Raw genomic sequence first — 22,136 nt, forward strand, 5'->3', positions numbered from 1 at the left:
GTCAGTACCTGCATCTCCCGCTCAGGAGGTGCGTGATATTGTAACGCCAAGTACATCAGGGCGGCCATTACAAATCACTTTACAAGACATGGCTAATGTTATGACTGAAGTTTTGTCTAAATTGCCAGAACTTAGAGGTAAACGAGATCACTCTGGGATGAGAACAGAGTATACTGATAATGCTAGGGCCATGTCTGATACTGCGTCACAATTTGCAGAGCATGAGGACGGAGAGCTTCATTCTGCGGGTGACGGATCTGATCCAAATAAATTTGATTCAGACATTTCAAATTTTAAGTTTAAGCTGGAAAACCTCCGTGTATTGCTAGGGGAGGTGTTAGCGGCTCTGAATGATTGTAACACAGTTGCAATCCCAGAGAAAATGTGTAGGTTGGATAAATATTTTGCGGTACTGACGTTTTTCCTATACCTAAGAGACTTACTGAAATTATTACTAAGGAGTGGGACAGACCCGGTGTGCCTTTCTCACCCCCTCCTATATTCAGAAAAATGTTTCCAATAGACGCCACCACACGGGACTTATGGCAAACGGTCCCTAAGGTGAAGGGAGCAGTTTCTACTTTAGCTAAGCGTACCACTATCCCGGTGGAGGATAGCTGTGCCTTTTCAGATCCAATCGATAAAAAGTTAGAGGGTTACCTTAAGAAAATGTTTGTTCAACAAGGTTTTATATTACAACCCCTTGCATGCATTGCGCCTGTCACGGCTGCGGCAGCATTTTGGTTTGAGTCTCTGGAAGAGACCCTTGACTCAGCGACATTAGATGAGATTTCACTTAAGCTTAAAACCCTTAAGCTAGCTAATTCATTTATTTCTGATGCCGTAGTACATTTAACTAAACTTACGGCTAAGAATTCCGGATTCGCCATTCAGGCACGCAGAGCGCTGTGGCTAAAATCCTGGTCAGCTGATGTAACTTCTAAATCGAAACTACTTAACATACCTTTCAAGGGGCAGACTTTATTCGGGCCCGGTTTGAAAGAAATTATCGCTGATATTACGGGAGGTAAAGGCCATGCCCTGCCTCAAGACAGAGCTAAACCCAGGTCTAGACAGTCTAATTTTCGTGCCTTTCGTAACTTCAAGGCAGGAGCAGCTTCAACTTCCTCTGCTCCAAAACAGGAAGGAGCTGTTGCTCGCTACAGACAAGGCTGGAAACCTAACCAGGCCAGAAAGCCTGCTGCTGCCCCTAAGACAGCATGAAGTGAGGGCCCCCGATCCGGTAACGGATCTAGTGGGGGGCAGACTCTCTCTCTTCGCCCAGGCTTGGGCAAGAGATGTCCAGGATCCCTGGGCGTTGGAGATCATATCTCAGGGATATCTTCTGGACTTCAAAGCTTCTCCTCCACAAGGGAGATTTCACCTTTCAAGGTTGTCAACAAACCAGATAAAGAAAGAGGCGTTTCTACGCTGTGTACAAGACCTTTTACTAATGGGAGTGATCCATCCAGTTCCGCGGTCGGAACACGGACAAGGGTTTTACTCAAATCTGTTTGTGGTTCCCAAAAAAGAGGGAACCTTCAGACCAATATTGGATTTAAAGATCCTAAACAAATTCCTAAGAGTTCCATCATTCAAGATGGAAACTATTCGGACAATCTTACCCATGATCCAAAGAGGTCAGTACATGACCACAGTGGATTTAAAGGATGCTTACCTTCACATACCGATTCACAGAGAACATTACCGGTATCTAAGGTTTGCCTTCCTAGACAAGCATTACCAGTTTGTAGCTCTTCCCTTCGGGTTGGCTACGGCTCCAAGAATCTTTACAAAGGTTCTGGGCTCTCTTCTGGCGGTACTAAGACCGCGAGGAATTTCGGTAGCTCCGTACCTAGACGACATTCTGATACAAGCGTCAAGCTTTCAAACTGCCAAGTCTCATACAGAGTTAGTACTGGCATTTCTAAGGTCGCATGGGTGGAAAGTAAACGAGGAGAAGAGTTCTCTCTTACCACTCACAAGAGTTCCCTTCTTGGGGACTCTTATAGATTCTGTAGAAATGAAAATTTACCTGACAGAGGACAGGTTAACAAAGCTTCTAAATGCTTGCCGTGCCCTTCATTCCATTCAACACCCGTCAGTGGCTCAATGCATGGAGGTAATCGGCTTAATGGTAGCGGCAATGGACATAGTTCCTTTTGCACGCCTGCACCTCAGACCGCTGCAATTGTGCATGCTAAGTCAGTGGAATGGGGATTACTCAGATTTGTCCCCTACGCTGAATCTGGATCAGGAGACCAGAGATTCTCTTCTATGGTGGCTTTCTCGGCCACATCTGTCCAGGGGGATGCCCTTCAGCAGGCCAGACTGGACAATTGTAACTACAGACGCCAGCCTACTAGGTTGGGGCGCTGTCTGGAATTCCCTGAAGGCTCAGGGATCATGGACTCAAGAGGAGAGTCTCCTTCCAATAAACATTCTGGAATTGAGAGCAGTTCTCAATGCCCTTCTGGCTTGGCCTCAGTTAGCAACTCTGAGGTTTATCAGGTTTCAGTCGGACAACATCACGACTGTGGCTTACATCAACCATCAGGGAGGGACAAGAAGTTCCTTAGCGATGATGAAAGTATCAAAGATAATTCGCTGGGCAGAGTCTCACTCTTGCCACCTGTCAGCGATCCACATCCCAGGAGTGGACAACTGGGAGGCGGATTTCCTAAGTCGCCAGACTTTTCATCCGGGGGAGTGGGAACTTCATCCGGAGGTTTTTGCCCAAATACTTCGACGTTGGGGCAAACCAGATATGGATCTCATGGCGTCTCGCCGGAACGCCAAGCTTCCTCGTTACGGGTCCAGGTCCAGGGACCCGGGAGCGGTCCTGATAGATGCCTTGACAGCACCTTGGACCTTCAGGATGGCTTATGTGTTTCCACCCTTCCGGATGCTTCCTCGTTTGATTGCCAGGATCAAACAGGAGAAAGCATCAGTGATTCTAATAGCGCCTGCGTGGCCACGCAGGACCTGGTATGCAGATCTAGTGGACATGTCATCCTGTCCACCTTGGTCTCTGCCTCTGAGACAGGACCTTCTAATTCAGGGTCCTTTCAAACATCAAAATCTAATTTCTCTGAAGCTGACTGCATGGAAATTGAACGCTTAATTTTATCAAAGCGTGGATTTTCGGAGCCAATAATTGATACCTTAATACAGGCTAGGAAACCTGTTACCAGGAAAATTTACCATAAGATATGGCGTAAATACTTACACTGGTGCGAATCCAAGGGTTACTCATGGAGTAAGGTTAGGATTCCTAGGATATTGTCTTTTCTACAAGAAGGTTTAGAAAAGGGTTTATCTGCTAGTTCGTTAAAGGGACAGATCTCAGCTCTGTCCATCCTTTTACACAAGCGTCTGTCAGAAGTTCCAGACGTTCAGGCTTTTTGTCAGGCTTTGGCCAGGATTAAGCCTGTGTTTAAAACTGTTGCTTCGCCGTGGAGCTTAAACTTAGTTCTTAACGTTTTACAGGGTGTTCCGTTTGAACCCCTTCACTCCATTGATATCAAGCTGTTATCTTGGAAAGTTCTGTTTTTAATGGCTATTTCCTCGGCTCGTAGAGTCTCTGAATTATCAGCCTTACATTGTGATTCTCCGTATCTGATTTTTCATTCAGATAAGGTAGTTCTGCGTACTAAACCTGGGTTCTTACCTAAGGTAGTCACTAACAAGAATATCAATCAAGAGATTGTTGTTCCATCATTGTGTCCTAACCCTTCTTCAAAGAAGGAACGACTTCTGCACAATCTAGATGTAGTCCGTGCCCTGAAATTTTATTTACAGGCAACTAAAGATTTTCGACAAACTTCTTCCCTGTTTGTCGTTTATTCTGGACAGAGGAGAGGTCAAAAAGCATCTGCTACCTCTCTATCCTTTTGGCTTCGTAGCATAATACGCTTAGCCTATGAGACTGCTGGACAGCAACCTCCTGAAAGGATTACAGCTCATTCTAGAGCTGTGGCTTCCACTTGGGCCTTTAAGAACGAGGCCTCTGTTGAACAGATTTGCAAGGCTGCAACTTGGTCTTCTCTTCATACTTTTTACAAATTTTACAAATTTGACACTTTTGCTTCTTCGGAGGCTGTTTTTGGGAGAAAGGTTCTTCAGGCAGTGGTTCCTTCCGTATAGAGATCCTGCCTGTCCCTCCCGTCATCCGTGTACTTAGCTTTGGTATTGGTATCCCATAAGTAATGATGACCCATGGACTGACTACACTTAACAGGAGAAAACATAATTTATGCTTACCTGATAAATTCCTTTCTCCTGTAGTGTAGTCAGTCCACGGCCCGCCCTGTTTTTTAAGGCAGGTCTAAATTTTTAAATTATACTCCAGTCACCACTGCACCCTATAGTTTCTCCTTTCTCGTTTGGTTCTCGGTCGAATGACTGGGTGTGACGTAGAGGGGAGGAGCTATATAGCAGCTCTGCTTGGGTGATCCTCTTGCACTTCCTGTTGGGGAGGAGTTAATATCCCATAAGTAATGATGACCCGTGGACTGACTACACTACAGGAGAAAGGAATTTATCAGGTAAGCATAAATTATGTTTTCCATAAGATATGGCATACATATCTCTATTGGTGCGAATCCAAGGCTTACTAATGGAGTAGCGTTAGGTTTCCTAGAATTTTGTCTTTTCTCCAAGAGAGTTTGGAGAAGGGTTTATCGTCAAGTTCCCTAAAGGGTCAAATCTCTGCTTTGTCTATTTTGTTTCACAAATGTCTGGCTGCTGTCCCAGATGTACAATCATTTTGTCAGGCCTTAGTCAGGATCAGGCCTGTGTTCAAACCAGTTACTCCTCCATGGAGCCTGCATTTAGTTTTCAACATTTTTCAAAGGGCTGCGTTTGAGTCTATGCATTCCTTAGATATGAAATTGTTATCTTGGAATGTTCTATTTCTTGTTGCTATTTCTTCTGCTCGGAGAAGTGCCAGAGCTCTCAGCATTACAGTGTGAGTCTCCTCATCTTATTTCCATTCAGATAAGGTAGTTTTACGTACTACATTGGGATTTCTCCCTAAGGTTGTTTTCTGAGCGGCACATGAATCAGGAGATTGTTGTTCCTTCTTTGTGTCCCAATCCTTCTCAGAAGGCAAGGCTTCTGCACAATTTGGACGTGGTCTGTGAGTTAAAGTTTTAACTACAGACGACTAAGGACTTTCGTCAGTCTTCTTCTTTGTTTGTGGTTTTCTCAGGGGAATGCAAGGAACAGAAAGCTGCGGCTACTTATCTATCTTTTTGGCTGAAGAGTATCATACATTTTACATATGAAACTGCTGGACAACAGCCTCCTAAGAGAGTGACGGCTCATTCCACTAGGACTGTTGCTTCCTCATGGGCATTCAGAAATGAAGCTTCTGTGGAACAGATTTGCAAGGCTGCAACTTTGTCCTTATTCTTCTCATTTTTTCTACAAATTTGATAATTTTGCCTCGGTTGAGGCTATTTTTGGGAGAAAGGTTCTTCAAGCAGTGGTGCCTTCCGTTTAGGTTCCCCGTCTTGTCCCTCCCGTATCATCTGTGTACTCTAGCTTGGGTATTGAATCCCATTAGTAATTAAGATGATCCGTCGACTTGTGTTTTAAAAAAGAAAAGAAAATTTATGCTTACCTGATAAATGTATTTATTTTTTGACACAATGAGTCCACGGCCCGCCCTGTTCTTGTAGACAAGTTGTGGGTTATGTAAATTTCAGACACCTCTGTACCTTGGATTTTCCTTTCTCTTCCTAACTTTGGTCGAATGACTGGAGTGGGAGGGAAGGGAGGAGCTATTTAACAGCTCTGCTGTGGTGCTCTTTGCCTCCTCAGGAGGTGAATAATAGTAATTACGATGATCCGTGGACTCATGTGAAAAAAAGAAATAAATTTATCAGGTAAGCATAAATTTTCTTATTGTGAATTTGACAAAAAAAACTAGAAGTTATAGATTCATATATAGAAGATTCCATTTGTCCACAATCCTTACAAAAACTAAATTGTAAATTTAGTAATCTGTTGGAAAGACATACACTCTGCAAAGGAAGTCCATGCTGAAAACATAAAACCTGAAATATGAATGGCTTTCAGAAACTTGCATTGAGCCTGCAAAAATATATAACTGACTTCTTATGTCATTGCAAAATGAACCAATTTGGCTCTAAGAGGATAGACTTCTGACAGATTATAAATTCTGAATTTACAAAAGAAGAGCTGCTTTTATACAACTGAAAAAGGGAGAACTAGAAATAACAGATCAAAATACTGGTAAATATAATCCCCAGCTATTCAAAAAATTCTTATGAACTGAAATTTAGAATTTAATTTCAAAGATTCTTAGCGAGTGGAAATATACCAGAGCAAAAATGAAAATCTAATTCAAAATGTCTCCAAGTTGGAAAGTTGCTTGCAAGCAGAGGCAAGTGAGCAGATTAATAGGATTCAAAAAACATGAAGAACTGAAAAGGAAAACCACCCCTCTTGCCCCTAGTTTGGAACAGATAATCTTTATCCTGAAAATTAAGAGAAAAATAGACCCTTGCCCTAAACAGGCAGGTTTAATGTTGCAATTGAAACACGCAACCAGTTATTGAAAGTGACAGGCCTGTAAATAATATGACTAACAAAGAATGCCCTGAACCAAAAATTACAATAGCATTACAGAAAAATGATGTACTCTGGATCAGACCACAAACCAGACGGCTATCTTAAAAATTTACTCATGAAGCAAATATGTAGAAAGAATCTAAATTCTGATTTTTCTTGCCTGTAAAGTAGTTTTATTTTTTCAATTAAATAACAAAATATATTAAACACTAGTTTTGTGCAATAAACATTTTTTTTAGTGGTGTTACAAACACTTAAACCAAATTTATGTCAAGCATAACCATTTATGTTTTTAAAAAAAAGCAAGGATCTATTTATATAGCCCATATTTATTTTTTATTTTTTTTAAACAATGTTTAGTTTTGCTTATTTTTAAATAACATTGCTCTGATTTTCAGACTCCTAACCAAGCCTCAAAGTTTTATGTGAATACCGTCGGCTACCTACTCCAGCTTGCTCCTGTTTGTGTAAAGGCTCTTTTCATATGCAAAAGAAGGGGGGAGTATCTTATTTCCCACTTGCAGTGGGCTTTCCAGCTACCTTTTCAACAGAGCTAAACTGAGAGCTTCTAAGTAACTTTTTAAACAGTTTTATACTGGATTTTTATATCAGTATCTGTGCATCTTATTCTTTATAGTAGTATCTATTACATGCAGTTATATGAAAATGAGTGTATACTAGGGTTGCACCGATACCGATACTAGTATCAGTACCGATACCAAGTATTTGCATGAGTACTTGTACTCGTGCAAATGCACCGATACTTAAACCGATACCTCCACTTCCTACCCATATGCTATCTTGTGGCGTTTTTTCAAACTACATGTTCCCATTTCATTTTAAGCTGAAGTGGAGACTAAACTACAAATTGTTTACTACTGTTCTGCCAATACAAATTGCTGTAATTTGTATTATTGTAGGAGAGATCACTGTTCCTCGTTCAGACAAACCCCTGAAGTACTGGTCCGTTAATAAACAGATTTCCAGCTCTGGCTAAAATGGTCCAAAAATATCTTTCTGCCCCATGCAGTAGTGTGGAAAGTGAAAGACTGTTCAACTTAGAGTCAAACCTCCTTACTGATAGCAAAAACAGACTTATAGCTGAACATGCAGAGAGGCTTCTGTTCCTTAAAAAGAACTTGCCACTAACTTTTGAAAAATTATTCTAATTGCTAAATTGCCTTTTTTACTGCTAGTTCTCATCTTGCACAATAATGTTCAAAACATACTGTACTCTGAGGAACATCCATAGGTTAGCTTATATAATTGCAGGAAGAATACTCATGGCAAAAATTAAGTTAATTCCAATGAACACTCATCCTGCAATTATAGGACTAGATTTAGATTACATTTGATTGGTAAGCTTTATCAATGCTTTGTTCACATTTCCAACTCCATAGACTTTAGCATAGCATTGGTAAAACTTACCAGTCAAATGTAATTTAGCCCATAGTGTTGTTCCCCATGATTAAATAGTGCACTGTTCTATTTTTACTATTTTTCACTGTATTGCACTTTTGGTTGGTTGTGATTTTATATATGTTATTTGTTGTTATTATTAATATATTTTATTGTAATATTTTTATTTATAAACATGTTCTGTGACAAATAAAACTGTTTTATTATTTCATAATGTCTTTTAAGTTACAGTCCTTCATAATTATAAAGAAGGAATCTTAAATAATTAGTCTGTATTGTGCTTGGTTAACTGTCACATGACATTAAAAAAAAAGTATCTGTAATTGGTATCGGTGAGTATTTTGAAAACCAGTATCGGTACTTGTACTCGGTCTTAAAAAAATGGTATTGGTGCAACCCTAGTGTATACTGTTCCTTTAAGACCCCTCTTACCAGATCTGTGCAAACCATAATTTCAGCAAAAATCTTAAAATAACTAGTACATAGTTTGTCAGAGAAAAGTATTTTGTTTTCTGAAAATCTGCAAGAGAAGGTAAAAAGATTGTTAATTTTAGAAAAAAAATAGTAAATGCATAGCAGGCTAAACGGTTAAAGCAGCGCTTTCCAAACTGTGTGTCGTGACACATTAGTGTGTCGGCAGCAGTGTGTAGGTGTGTCCCTGCTACAGCACAAATTTTTTATTTACATTTTTTTTTTTTTTTTTTGGCTTCCGACTTTTCCGTCTGCCTGCTATGCATGTCACGTGGTTGACACATAACTGATACCTAGTGGGTCACAGATCATTGTAACCTATTGGTTCTGCTCTGTGGTAACTGAAACTATTTCCATTGGCGGCATATTGGCTCCTGGCTGCATGTGTAGTCAGTGAGTGGGACAGCAGTGTGTTTGCAGCACGGGCAGTAGTCAGTCGGACTCGCAAATCTTTGAGTGCGGCAGCTTATATGCTGAACTTAACTCAGAAGTTAAAGTGTGGTTTTTTTGCAGCTAGCTCCGAGTAGTGCATTGCTGTTCCTGCTCTTGATATATGAATGGGAAGTGGAAGCTTAAAAATGCTTGATGATGAAATGCGAGTCTCTTTATCTAATATTCTACCAAATATTCAGAAACTGTGTTCATCCCATCAACCTCATACATCCCATTAAAATAGTAAGTAGCTATTAGTGATATTAAACTTTTTTTAATTCTTGCACATACATACTGCAAATGATATATTCTAACCCATCAATGTAAATAACAAACCGAAAAACTAAAAAAAGATTTCATACTCAAAAAAAGTTTTTTGTTTTTTTTAAAATCAAGTACCAACAGGAGAAAATCAATCAGGGTGTGTCTCCTAAATGCACCCTAGATAATTAAAGGCAGGTGATTAAAAAAGGGCATGGGTTGAAAATTAGACCAAGGAAAAAACCTACAGCATTAAAACAGAGAAACAAATAAAGTAATAATGAATATTATCAGACCTTTAACAAAAGCCTTGAAAAGAAAGCGAAGTTTCCATCAAAAAAGTAGATTAAATATATTTTACATTTTTGTAAATGTGCTTAAAACATATTACCACACAATTAAAAGTATACAGTTTGTAGTTAGATAGTCTTGCTTATCACACAATGAATAGTATACTTCCTGTAGATAGCTCTGCTAAAATGAAAATAGACTCCCTGATGGAGATAAATTGCTTTCAAATTCTACTCCATACATCTTTAAAAAAAGATCCAGCATCATAAAAATGGAAAATATATCATATTTTCATAATTTAGAGATTGCAGCATCAACCTTAGGTGGAGCAGCAAATTGGTTATGCAAAGGGTTTTTGCAGGGGGGAAATTCTTGCATATTTTTAAGATCTTGCAAAAATATTTAAACTTTATAGCGTCAGAAATATGGGAATACTGGTCTGGTGCAAAACTTAAACTAAACCAATCAGATAAAAACCTGAGAGAGTTTTTTCTCAATTCCCAGAGAACTTCGAATCTTTTTAATGAATTCAGATTTTGTTGCAGTGTCAAATATTATAGGAAAATCAGATCTAGCGTTTTTTCCATCAGAGGCAGAATCAGGTGATTCAGAAAAGCTTCCACCATAAATCTGCCCAATACACACTTTACATAGTTTCTTGTCTTGCCAGCAAGGATTAGCACAAAGGGAACTGGTGGGCATAGACTGGGCTGTATCACTAAGAAAAAAGCATAACCAGCCATAAATAAATAAATAAATAGTATGTACATAAGGCAGCTGAAGCTGAGACTAATCATTCTTATCCTCCATGTTAATGCTGAACACATAACGAAATATATTAAGCCCTAGAAGCTTATAAAACAATTTATCCCCTTTTTCTTTATAAAGTACTTGTGTGCCAAAAACGAGTGCTATAGCACTTACCGGAATGAAAATTCAACGATGCCGGTTCACAAAACTGAAAGGAAGTGTCAGTACTTTCATGGGGAAGAAGGAGAAACGCTCTCTGTTTAAGGCTATGCCGAGGCTTTAAAAGATTCACACACACGATCATGATAGCACTCAGATGCGGCCCCCGCAACGTCCCTTACTAATGACGTCACGGTAACATGGCGGCCCCCAAAAGGAAACCATAATGAACGGTATTCCCACCGCCTATCGCCATATCAGTGACCGCGATCACAGAAACCATGGCGCCAGACAGCTGGAAGGTTCATCAGCTCAAATATGCAGCTAAGTAAGCCATATGCACAAATGGAAAAAATCTTGCAGCCCAGAAGGTAGAAACGGAGAGGGATACCAGCCCTGTCCACCTAGCAGGCTGGACAGAGCTAGGAGGAGGAAGGGGTGGTGTCCTACTACAAGCTTATATAGTAAATGAGGGGAGTGGATAACTCTGTCCATGCCCCTCTGGAGAGGGGGTCTCACTGGTAAGTATTATATATTTTTATTTACCGATTAGAAATGCAAACCCTATATTATTAATCTGTGAGTATTGTAAGCTATTGTCTCAATTTAAAGGGACATTTTACTCTGAGACTGCCACTAACTAGAAATAAGATAATAGGCTATAAACTATTGCTTTCTTTGAGAGTTTTATATATACATATAATTGGTTTCTGTTCCAATACAACATTTATTTCTCCTACATTGGTGTATCCGGTCCACGGCTTCATCCTTACTTGTGGGATATTCTCAATCCCTACAGGAAGTGGCAAAGAGAGCACACAGCAAAGCTGTCCATATAGCTCCCCTCAGGCTCCGCCCCCCCAGTCATTCTCTTTGCCGCTCTAACTAGTAGCATCTCCCCGGGGGTGGTAAAGAGTATGTGGTGTTAGTTGTAGTTTTTTATTTCTTCTATCAAAAGTTTGTTATTTTAAAATAGTGCCGGCTTGTACTATTTACTCTGCAGCAGAAAGTGAAGAAGATTTCTGCTAAGAGGACTATGATTTTAGCACCAGTAACTAAAATCCATTGCTGTTCCCACGCAGGACTGTTGAAACCAGATAACATCAGTTGGGGGGAACAGTTTGCAGGCTTAACTGCTTCAGGTATGATCAGTCATTTTTCTAACAAGACCCAGTAATGCTAGAAGACTGTCAGAAATTCCCTCTGGGATAGGTAAGCCATTGTTATTAGATTCAGCAATAAAATGATGGCTTATTTTAAGGGCTTATGCTGGTTGACACTATTGTGGGCTAATCGATTGCTTTTTAGCAAGTTTTCAACTTAAATAGGTGTTTTTTTATCAACTTAAAACACTTTTGGGGATTAATTTGCGCCTGGCACTTAGTTGGACACCTAATCTAGTCAGAAAGGCCCCTCCACTCTGGTATGCAGAGGAAGGAAGCCTCATTTTTGCGCCTCAATTGTGCACTTGTTTTGACTAGCCAGTTCATGCAGCTTCACGTGGGGAGTCCGGAGGCATCAGGAAGGGCTCCAGGGAGGCTTATATTCTTACCAAAATAACCCTAAGGATGGTAAAAGCCACAGGGCAAGCTGTGGCAGAGTACTGTAGTGTGTTAACCGGTTAACTGCTGTTATTAGCTCCAGTTTGGGCATTTAGGGGTTAATTGGTCTGAAAATTTGTGTGCAACCTTTTCAAAGCATTATGACACTGGTGAAAATTTCATAAAAATCTGATGTGTTTTTGATGGTTTTTTGATGTTTCAGTAATAAAGTGTGCACTTTTATTATTTAAAGAGACAGTAAAGTTTTTGTCAAAAATACATTTTATTGCATTGAAGTTACTTTTAAGTCTGTTAAACATGTCTGAACCTTCAGATAGCCTATGTTCTTTATGTTCAAAGGCCAAGGTGGTTCCCCCATTAAATTTATGTGTGAAATGTGCTATAGCGTCCAAACAGCTTAAGGACCGTACAATCACGCTTAAAGATATAGCCCAAGATGATTCTTTAGCTGAAGGTAGTGAGGATAGCTCGCTATCCTCCCCTTCTGTGTCAACACCAGCTATGCCCGCGCAAGCGATGCCCAGTACATCTAACGCACCAATTGCGATTATTATGCAACAGTTAGCGGCAGTAATGGATAATTCTCTCTCAGCATTTTTATCCGAACTGCCAGCTTTTCCTAGGAAGCGTGATTGCTCAGTCTTAAACACAGAAAATGAGCAAGCTGACGCAGAGGATAATTTATCTGTAGTGCCCTCACATCAATCTGACTTGGCGGTGAGGGAGGGCCTGTCTGAGGGAGAAATTTCTGACACAGGGAAAGTTTCTCAGCAGGCAGAGCCTGATGCCATAGCATTTAAAGTTAAGCTAGAACACCTCGGCGCCCTACTTAAGGAGGTCCTAGCTACACTTGATGATTGTGATCCTTTGGTGATCCCTGAAAAATTGTGTAAAATGGACAAATTCTTAGAGGTCCCAGTACACACTGATGCATTTCCGATACCTAAGAGGGTGGCGGATATCGTGACTAAGGAGTGGGAGAAGCCAGGTGTACCCTTTGTTCCCCCTCCTATATTTAAGAAAATGTTCCCAATTGTTGACCCTAGAAGGGACGCATGGCAGACGTCCCTAAGGTAGAGGGGGCAGTTTCAACGCTAGCTAAGCGCACGACTATACCAATAGAAGACAGTTGCGCTTTCAAAGATCCTATGGATAAAAAATTAGAAGGTTTACTTAAGAAAATCTTTGTTCAACAGGGTTTTCTTCTTCAACCAATTTCTTGCATTATTCCTGTAACCACTGCAGCGGCTTTTTGGTTTGAGGAACTAGAAAACTCGCTCCAAAAGGAGACTTCTTATGATGAAGTCATGGACAGAATTCACGCCCTGAAGTTGGCTAATTCTTTCATTACAGACGCCGCTTTCAAGTTGGCTAAATTAGCGGTGAAAAATTCTGGTTTTGCAATTGTGGCGCGCAGAGAGCTTTGGTTAAAGTCTTGGTCGGCGGATGTGTCGTCCAAAACAAAATTACTTAATATTCCTTTCAAGGGTAAGACCCTATTTGGGCCAGAGTTGAAGGAAATTATTTCAGATATCACTGGGGGAAAGGGCCATGCCCTTCCACAGGATAGACCTTTCAAGGCTAAAAAAAAGTCTAATTTTTGTTCCTTTCGCAATTTCAGTAACGGACAGACTTCCACCTCTACAGCCACTAGGCAAGAGGGTAACGCATCCCAGCCCAAACCAGCATGGAATCCATTGCAAGGCTGGAACAAGGGCAAACAGGCCAAGAAGCCTGCTGCAGCTACCAAGACAGCATGAAGGGGTAGCCCCCGATCCGTGACCGGATCTAGTAGGGGGCAGACTTTCTCTCTTTGCTCAGGCTTGGGCAAGAGATGTTCCGGACCCCTGGGCACTAGAAATTGTTTCTCAGGGGTATCTTCTAGAGTTCAAGGACCTTCCTCCAAGGGGAAGGTTCCACATGTCTCGCTTATCTTTAGACCAGATAAAGAGACAGGCATTCTTACGTTGCGTAGAAGACCTATTAAAGATGGGAGTGATACACCCAGTTCCAACAGCGGAACAAGGACTGGGTTTTTACTCAAACCTGTTTGTAGTTCCCAAAAAAGAAGGAACTTTCAGGCCAATTCTGGACTTAAAAACTCTAAACAAATTCCTCAGAGTTCCATCATTCAAAATGGAAACCATTCGGACAATTTTACCAACGATCCAGGAGGGTCAATACATGACTACCGTGGACTTAAAGGATGCGTACCTGCATATTCCTATCCACAAAGATCACCATCAGTTCCTGAGGTTCGCCTTTCTGGACAAACATTACCAGTTTGTGGCTCTTCCGTTCGGTTTAGACACTGCTACCAGAATTTTCACAAAGGTGCTAGGGTCCCTTCTAGCGGTGCTAAGGCCAAAGGGCATTGCAGTAGCACCTTACCTAGACGACATTCTAATACAAGCGTCGTCCCTTCCCAAAGCAAGGGCTCATACAGACATTGTTTTAGCCTTTCTCAGATCTCACGGGTGGAAGGTGAACATAGAAAAAAGTTCCCTGTCCCCGTCCACAAGGGTTCCCTTTCTGGGAACAATAATAGACTCCGTAGAAATGAAGATCTTTCTGACAGAGGTCAGAAAGTTAAAGCTTCTGAACGCTTGTCGAGTTCTTCAATCCATTCCTCAGCCCTCCATAGCTCAGTGCATGGAGGTAATAGGACTAATGGTTGCGGCAATGGACGTGGTTCCTTTTGCTCAAATTCATTTAAGACCATTGCAACTGTGCATGCTCAAACAATGGAATGGGGATTATGCAGATTTGTCTCCCCAGATTCAGATGGACCAGCAAACCAGAGACTCACTCCTCTGGTGGTTGTCTCAGGATCACCTGTCTCAGGGAATGAGTTTCCGAAGACCGGAGTGGATCATTGTCATGACCGACGCCAGCCTCTTAGGCTGGGGCGCGGTCTGGAAGTCCCTGAAGGCTCAGGGTCTATGGTCTCGGGAAGAATCTCTTCTCCCGATAAACATTTTGGAATTGAGAGCGATATTCAATGCGCTCCAGGCATGGCCTCAACTAGCGGAGGCCAAATTCATCAGATTTCAGTCGGACAACATGACGACTGTAGCGTACATCAATCATTAGGGAGGAACAAAGAGTTCCCTGGCGATGAGGGAGGTATCCAAGATCATCAAATGGGCAGAGGATCACTCCTGCCGTCTATCAGCAATTCACATCCCAGGAGTGGACAACTGGGAAGCGGATTATCTGAGTCGTCAGTCTTTCCATCCGGGGGAGTGGGAACTTCACCCGGAGGTTTTTGCTCAGCTGACCCAGCTATGGGGCATTCCAGATCTGGATCTGATGGCGTCACGTCAGAACTCCAAAGTTACACGTTACGGGTCCAGGTCCAGGGATCCCAAGGCGACACTGGTAGATGCCTTAGCAGCGCCTTGGTCGTTCAATCTAGCTTATGTCTTTCCACCGTTTCCTCTTCTCCCACGGCTAGTAGCCAGGATCAAACATGAGAAGGTTTCGGTAATTCTGATAGCTCCTGCGTGGCCACGCAGGACCTGGTATGTAGACCTGGTGAATATGTCATCGGTTCCACCATGGAAGCTACCTTTGAGGCAGGACCTTCTAATTCAAGGTCCATTCGTACATCCAAACCTAGTCTCTCTGCAACTGACTGCTTGGAGATTGAACGCTTGATTCTAGCTAAGCGTGGGTTTTCGGATTCAGTTATAGATACCCTGATTCAGGCTAGAAAGCCTGTCACTAGGAAAATTTACCATAAGATATGGCGGAAATATCTTTGTTGGTGCGAATCCATGGGTTACTCATGGAGTAAGATTAGGATTCCAAGGATTTTAGCTTTTCTCCAAGAAGGATTGGAGAAAGGTTTGTCAGCTAGTTCCTTAAAAGGACAGATATCAGCTCTGTCTGTTTTGTTACACAAACGTCTGGCAGCAATGCCAGATGTTCAGGAGTTTGTGCAGGCTTTAGTCAGAATCAAGCCTGTCTACAGACCTGTGGCTCCTCCATGGAGTCTAAATCTAGTTCTTTCATTTCTTCAGTGGGTTCCGTTTGAACCTCTACATTCCATAGATATTAAGTTATTATCTTGGAAAGGTTTGTTTTTAGTAGCTATTTCTTCTGCTAGAAGAGTTTCTGAATTGTCTTCTTTGCAGTGTAATTCACCCTATCTGGTGTTTCATACAGATAAGGTCGTTTTACGTACCAAACCTGGTTTTCTTCCAAAAGTGGTTTCCAATAAGAATATTAACCAGGAAATAGTTGTTCCTTCTCTGTGTCCTAACCCAGCTTTTAACAAGGAACGTCTGTTACACAATCGCGATGTGGTTCGTGCTTTGAAGTTTTACCTAAAAGCGACTTAAAGATTTCAGACAAACTTCGTCCTTGTTTGTCTATTCTGGTAAGAGGAGAGGTCAAAAGGCGACTGCGACCTCTCTGTCTTTCTGGCTGAAAAGAATCATCCGGTTGGCTTATGAGACTGCTGGAAGGCAGCCTCCTGAACGAATTACAGCTCACTCTACTAGAGCTGTGGCTTCCACTTGGGCTTTCAAGAATGAGGCTTCTGTTGAACAGATCTGTAAGGCAGCGACTTGGTCTTCACTGCATACATTTGCCAAATTTTACAAATTCGATACTTTTGCTTCTTCGGAGGCTATTTTTGGGAGAGAGGTTTTGCAAGCAGTGGTGCCTTCCGTTTAGGTTACCTGACTTGTTCCCTCCCTTCATCCGTGTCCTAAAGCTTTGGTATTGGTTCCCACAAGGATGAAGCCGTGGACCGGATACACCAATGTAGGAGAAAACAGAATTTATGTTTACCTGATAAATTTCTTTCTCCTACGGTGTATCCGGTCCACGGCTCACCCTGGCATTTTAGTCAGGTTTAAATTTATTTTTATAAACTACAGTCACCACTGCACCCTATGGTTCTCCTTTTTCTCCTAACCGTCGGTCGAATGACTGGGGGGGGCGGAGCCTGAGGGGAGCTATATGGACAGCTTTGCTGTGTGCTCTCTTTGCCACTTCCTGTAGGGATTGAGAATATCCCACAAGTAAGGATGAAGCCGTGGACCGGATACATCGTAGGAGAAAGAAATGTATCAGGTAACCATAAATTCTGTTATTTGTGTCAGGGTGGATTTGATTTAAATCAAACTGATTTAATTCACAATTTAAATCACTAGTCAGTAAGGCTTGATTTAAATAATAGTTTTCTACATAAAGACTAATTCTTGCTGGTATAACTTTAATATGCAAGTAGATGAAGATTTTTAGAACAACTTTTCATATTAGTTTTTTTTATCCCCAGTTTAATAGGTTAATCAATATAATTCATATTTGGACAACTTTTCTGTTGTAGTTAGGAAGGAGAAAAATAATCATTACCTTAAAAATAACAATTTAAATAGATTTATTCAACTGAAATAATAACATTACAGCATGTTATTTGCTTAAACAAACTTCCATGTTTGTTAACTAATTTGGCTAAACAAAATATATATATTTTAAGAAACTTAGACTGTCAGCCCAGCCTACACATGAAAAACTTAAATACTGTCCTCTGTAGCTCACTCGTCATCTTCAGCTTCTTCTTTGTTCATAATCTGGAAAAGAAAAACAAGCGTTCCTGCTTTATCGGGTCCGAAACGATTTCTCAATTTAGAATGAATGAGTCCAAAGGAAGAGAATATTCTTTCAACGCCTGCAGAAGAAGCTACTGCTGTTAAAAGTGAAATCATTACTTGAACAGTCTCTAAATCCAAGTGCTTAAGTGACTTCCACCAGTTCACTGGTGCGACTTTCTTTAAAATATCTTCAGCAAACATATATTTCTTGAATGGTTCCCCCTTAGCTTTGAAGTTTATTATAGTTGGCATTACAGATGGATGATTGCTGGATACCCATGTCATAGCTAACTCCTCTTCCTCAGCACTTAAGTTTTGACCCTGATACTGGATATTGACAATATTTGCCAAAAAATGAGCTGGAGTCAGTGCTTGTCCCAAATCCGATTTTAAATCCCAAAAATCCGATTTTTTTTTTTTTTTTTTTTTTTTTTTTTTTTTTTTAAAAAAAAAATCATTGATTTTTATCCACCCTGATTTGTGTGCTTGGCCTTTGCACCTCTTTTTAGCTCTGATTTATAGGATTTTTCAATTACTGAATCTGTGTAGTGCTTAAAGGGACAGTCTACTTGAAAAGTTGTGTTTAAAAAGATAGATAATCCCTTAATTACCCATTCCCCTCTGTTATATTAATACACATTTTACCTCTGTGATTACCTTGTATCTAGAACATCCCTTCTCGAACTGATCCATAATAGTATATTGAATGCATTCTGTGTTTTTATGTTTTAAATAAATGGTTATAGCCTACATATGTGCTTACAGTATACACTTGATGGTATCTTCCTTTCCTTGTAGGTCCGCAACGAGTTTTACAAGGATACACAGGGTGCACTACTGGTATATGACGTTGGCTTAAAGGAGTCATTTGACGCTCTTGATTCTTGGCTGGCAGAGATGAAACAGGAGCTTGGATCTCATGGAAATATTGAGAATATTGTATTTGCTGTTTGTGCAAACAAGGTATGAGAGTTTCTAGTGAGACACTTTGCCTCTAATGTTCATGCGTCTTCATTTTGTGTAGTAAGAAACAGTTGCATTTGAACCATAATTAAAATGGAAGAGGAAGATCGCTTAAGTGTTAATGGCAGAGAGAGTATTGAGAGAAAGAAATAAAGAGACCAGTTTAAATTTTATTCTCTTAGTAAACAATTATCCTAAGTTGTCATAATTGTCGTAAATTTCTTAGTAAGTTTATTTTTGTAGGGTTCTTGTTCTAGCTTTTTGGATTTCCATAATAAATTATATGACAAAGCGGAAAAGGCCTTTATAGCGTGCTAAGCCGATTAGATAATAGTGAGCTGAGAATCAGCTTGTCATTAGCGCATTACAATGTGCGTACTCACACAGTAGCGTGCATCGGTCAAGTAGAATAGCGCAGCTCAGAAGACGGTAGAGTGCATTGGAGGAGAATAGCACAGTTTAGACCTGACATGCGCAAACCTGGAGAAGAAGCGCGTGCTCAAGGTACTGTGCACTAACAATGGCTGTAGCACGATTCGGCTAAGCGCCATGTGAGTCCTGGCAGTATCTGACTGTAAATGTTTGTTAGCTGAAAAAATATATGCATTTAATATTAAACATTATTAAAGGGACCCATAGAAACATAAATTTTGACAGCAGATAAGAGCCATAGGCCCAGCAAGTCTGCCCAATATTTTCTTGTCTTGTCCCAGGCAAGTCCACCACAGTGTTTGTCATTACTGCCTCTTGTGGAAGTTTATTCCATGAATCAATCACCCTTCACCTTGAGATCATGACCCCTTGTTCTTGAATTTTAGTTTTTATGTAAAATACTCACAGCCTCATCTTTTACTAAGCCCTTTTAATATACTTGAAAGTTGCTATCATATCACTTCTTTCTCTTAGCTATATGTATTTTGGTAATTAAAGGGACACTGAACCCAATTTTTCCTTTTGTGATTCAGATAGAGCATGCAATTTTCAGCAACATTCTAATTTACTCCTATTATCAATTTTTCTTTGTTCTCTTGCTATCTTTATTTGAAAATGAAGGCATCTAAGCTAAGGAGCCAGACAACTTTTGGTTCAGGAACATGGACAGCACTTGTTTATTGGTGGGTGAATTTATCCACCAATCAGCAAGAACAACCCAGGTTTTTCACCAAAAATGGGCCGGCATCTAAACTTACATTCTTGCTTTTCAAATAAAATAATCTGGGGGGGGGGGTTGTAATTTTTTAATTATGGGTTTCTTAAAGGGACATGATACCAAAATGTTGAAGCACTTGAAAGTGATGCAGCATAGCTGTAAATAGCTTACTAGAAAATATTACACCCCACTGTAACACCACTGGCCACCAGGAGGAGGCAACGACACCCCAGCCAAAGGCTTAAATACTCCTCCCACTCCCCTGATCCCCCAGTCATTCTTTGCCTTTGGCAGAGAAGTGTCAGAATTTAATTTGTCTCTTATGGAGGGTAGTACTCTTTAACATGGGACAGAAGTTTTAAGTAATCCTGTCAGTCTCTCAGTGAGGGCTTGGATGAAAGTTAGTCTGGAGATGCAGGAAGAGTCTTTCTGCAAAACCATCCCGACTCATGTTAACAGCTCCTCAAGCAATCGGCGTTGTCGAAACTTCGCACTGCTGCCTGCTTTTTTCTCTCAAGTCCATGGCGGAGGCGATGATACTATCCGTCACATTTGAAGGGCCGTGTTCCTGTTCCACGGCGTAGATTCCGGTAAGATCGTTTCATTTTCTTTCTTCGTGAATGTGCTGAACTAATGTTTTCCCGAGAGGCTACCACCTTGCGGGACTAACTTAACATAAGGGTCTCAGTGAGTCTCCTTTAGTATCTTGGAATCAAGGGTTAATATCTCCTGTGGGGGGTTATTGAACAGGGGGGGGTTTAATCATGTTTGTTATGTGATTCATTCTGCTTACGTGTAGTGTTAAATGGGCTCATGGCTTGGAACATAAAGGCCTTTGGAAGTGGCGCAACCTTATGGATGGGCGTGCTTTTTCTTGGACTATACGTTTACCTTCTGGCCGGGTCAGATTATGTTCCGTCCTCCATTTCCGCTATTGTCCCTCTACTATTGTCCCGGGTCTACCGCCTTGGGGAGGGCCTGTACAGTTCCCTGCGGGTGTAACTGTCCCTGAGTGTTGTGACTTTCCTTACAGAGTGGCGTGCCTTCGCGTCTTACTCAGACATGTTTTTCAGTTATTAAATGATCCTATCCTTCTCGGATACAGGAATTTCTTTTACAAAGATATGACTAGTCCACGGATTTTATCCTTACTTGTGGGATATTAACCTCCTGCTAACAGGAAGTGGTTTCAGGCTTGGTGCTCTCAGAATGGGCCACCTATTGTACCCTCCCGTCTTGGCATTCAGTGTCCTCTATAGCTTGGGTATTGTTTTCCCAAAAGTAATGAATGCAGCTGTGGACTCTTTCCATTTAAGAAGAAAAACATAAATTATGCTTACCTGATGATTTTCTTTTCTTCTGATGGAAAGAGTTCACAGCCCCACCTGTATTTTTTTTTTTTATGTGGGGCGTCCTTATTTTATTCTTCTGGCACCTTTTACCCTGATATTTCTTTTACTGTTCCTTGTTCCTCGGCAGAATGACTGGGGGATGAGGGGAGTGGGAGGAGTATTTAAGCCCTTGGCTGGGGTGTCTTTGCCTCATCCTGGTGGCCAGGTTCTTATTTCCCAAAAGTAATGAATGCAGCTGTGGACTCTTTCCATCTGAAGAAAAGAAAATTATCAGGTAAGCATAATTTATGTGTTTCCTATTCAGTTTAAGAATGTTTACTGTGAAATCTCATGAGGTTTAAGTGAAATCACAGCAAAGCAATGCAAGACCTCAGCACTGCTGATGCTCATTGGCTATTGTGTTTGTTTGTTTTTGGTGAGTTGAAGAAATTTTGAGCTAAAAGTATGATCATGTAATTGTTTCATGTCCGCTTCTTACAGTTATGCTGCATCACTTTCAAGTGATTTATCATATGAGTATTAATTCCCTTTAATAGCCCTGGTTTGCAAATGAAAACCATATTGAAGAGGCGTTCTAGTGTAAGAATTGTAATTCAAGTGGGTATGTATTTTAAAGATTACAATTCTCCATTTCATTATAGAGTGTATTTTATTTTAAAACTAGAATACCCTTTTAACAGACATACATGGTACAGAGAGAAGTATGAATTGGGGCTGAAAGTTCTAACCTTGTTGATTAAAAGGTTTTGTCGCTGCAGATTGACTGTTCAATGCATCGCCTAGTGGATGAAAGTGAAGGGCGACTTTGGGCAGAAAGCAGAGGATTTCTTTATTTTGAAACGTCGGCACAGAGTGGGGAAGGAATTAATGAAATGTTCCAGGTATAGCTGATTTGTTTATTTATTTTCGTTTCCAAAATGATGACCCAATTCAATAAAGATCTTCCTCGGGTACAGAATTTATTTATTTTGTAGTTTACTGTTACAGTTTCTAGGATAATGTATTATTAGTATAAGATAGTGTAAATAATTATAATGCAATTTATTATTAATAGTGAACCAATAATCAAAGCTATAGGGACATGTATTCAGCAATAATTAAGCCATTGCAAGGATTGCAA

The 22,136-nt window shown here is 40.7% G+C and overlaps 1 protein-coding gene across 1 annotated transcript in view; it reads left to right on the plus strand.

The window, feature by feature from the left end:
- Positions 1-22,136, plus strand: part of DNAJC27 (DnaJ heat shock protein family (Hsp40) member C27) — an 82,415-nt gene that overhangs the window by 31,675 nt on the left and 28,604 nt on the right. The window contains exons 5-6 of the mRNA XM_053708912.1: positions 18,350-18,514; positions 21,775-21,897. Of these exons, the coding sequence (XP_053564887.1) occupies positions 18,350-18,514; positions 21,775-21,897 (288 nt within the window). The remainder of the gene's footprint in view (positions 1-18,349; positions 18,515-21,774; positions 21,898-22,136) is intronic.

The sequence above is a fragment of the Bombina bombina genome, chromosome 4 (genome assembly GCF_027579735.1).
Source record: "Bombina bombina isolate aBomBom1 chromosome 4, aBomBom1.pri, whole genome shotgun sequence".
Classification (NCBI taxonomy): Eukaryota; Metazoa; Chordata; class Amphibia; order Anura; family Bombinatoridae; genus Bombina; species Bombina bombina.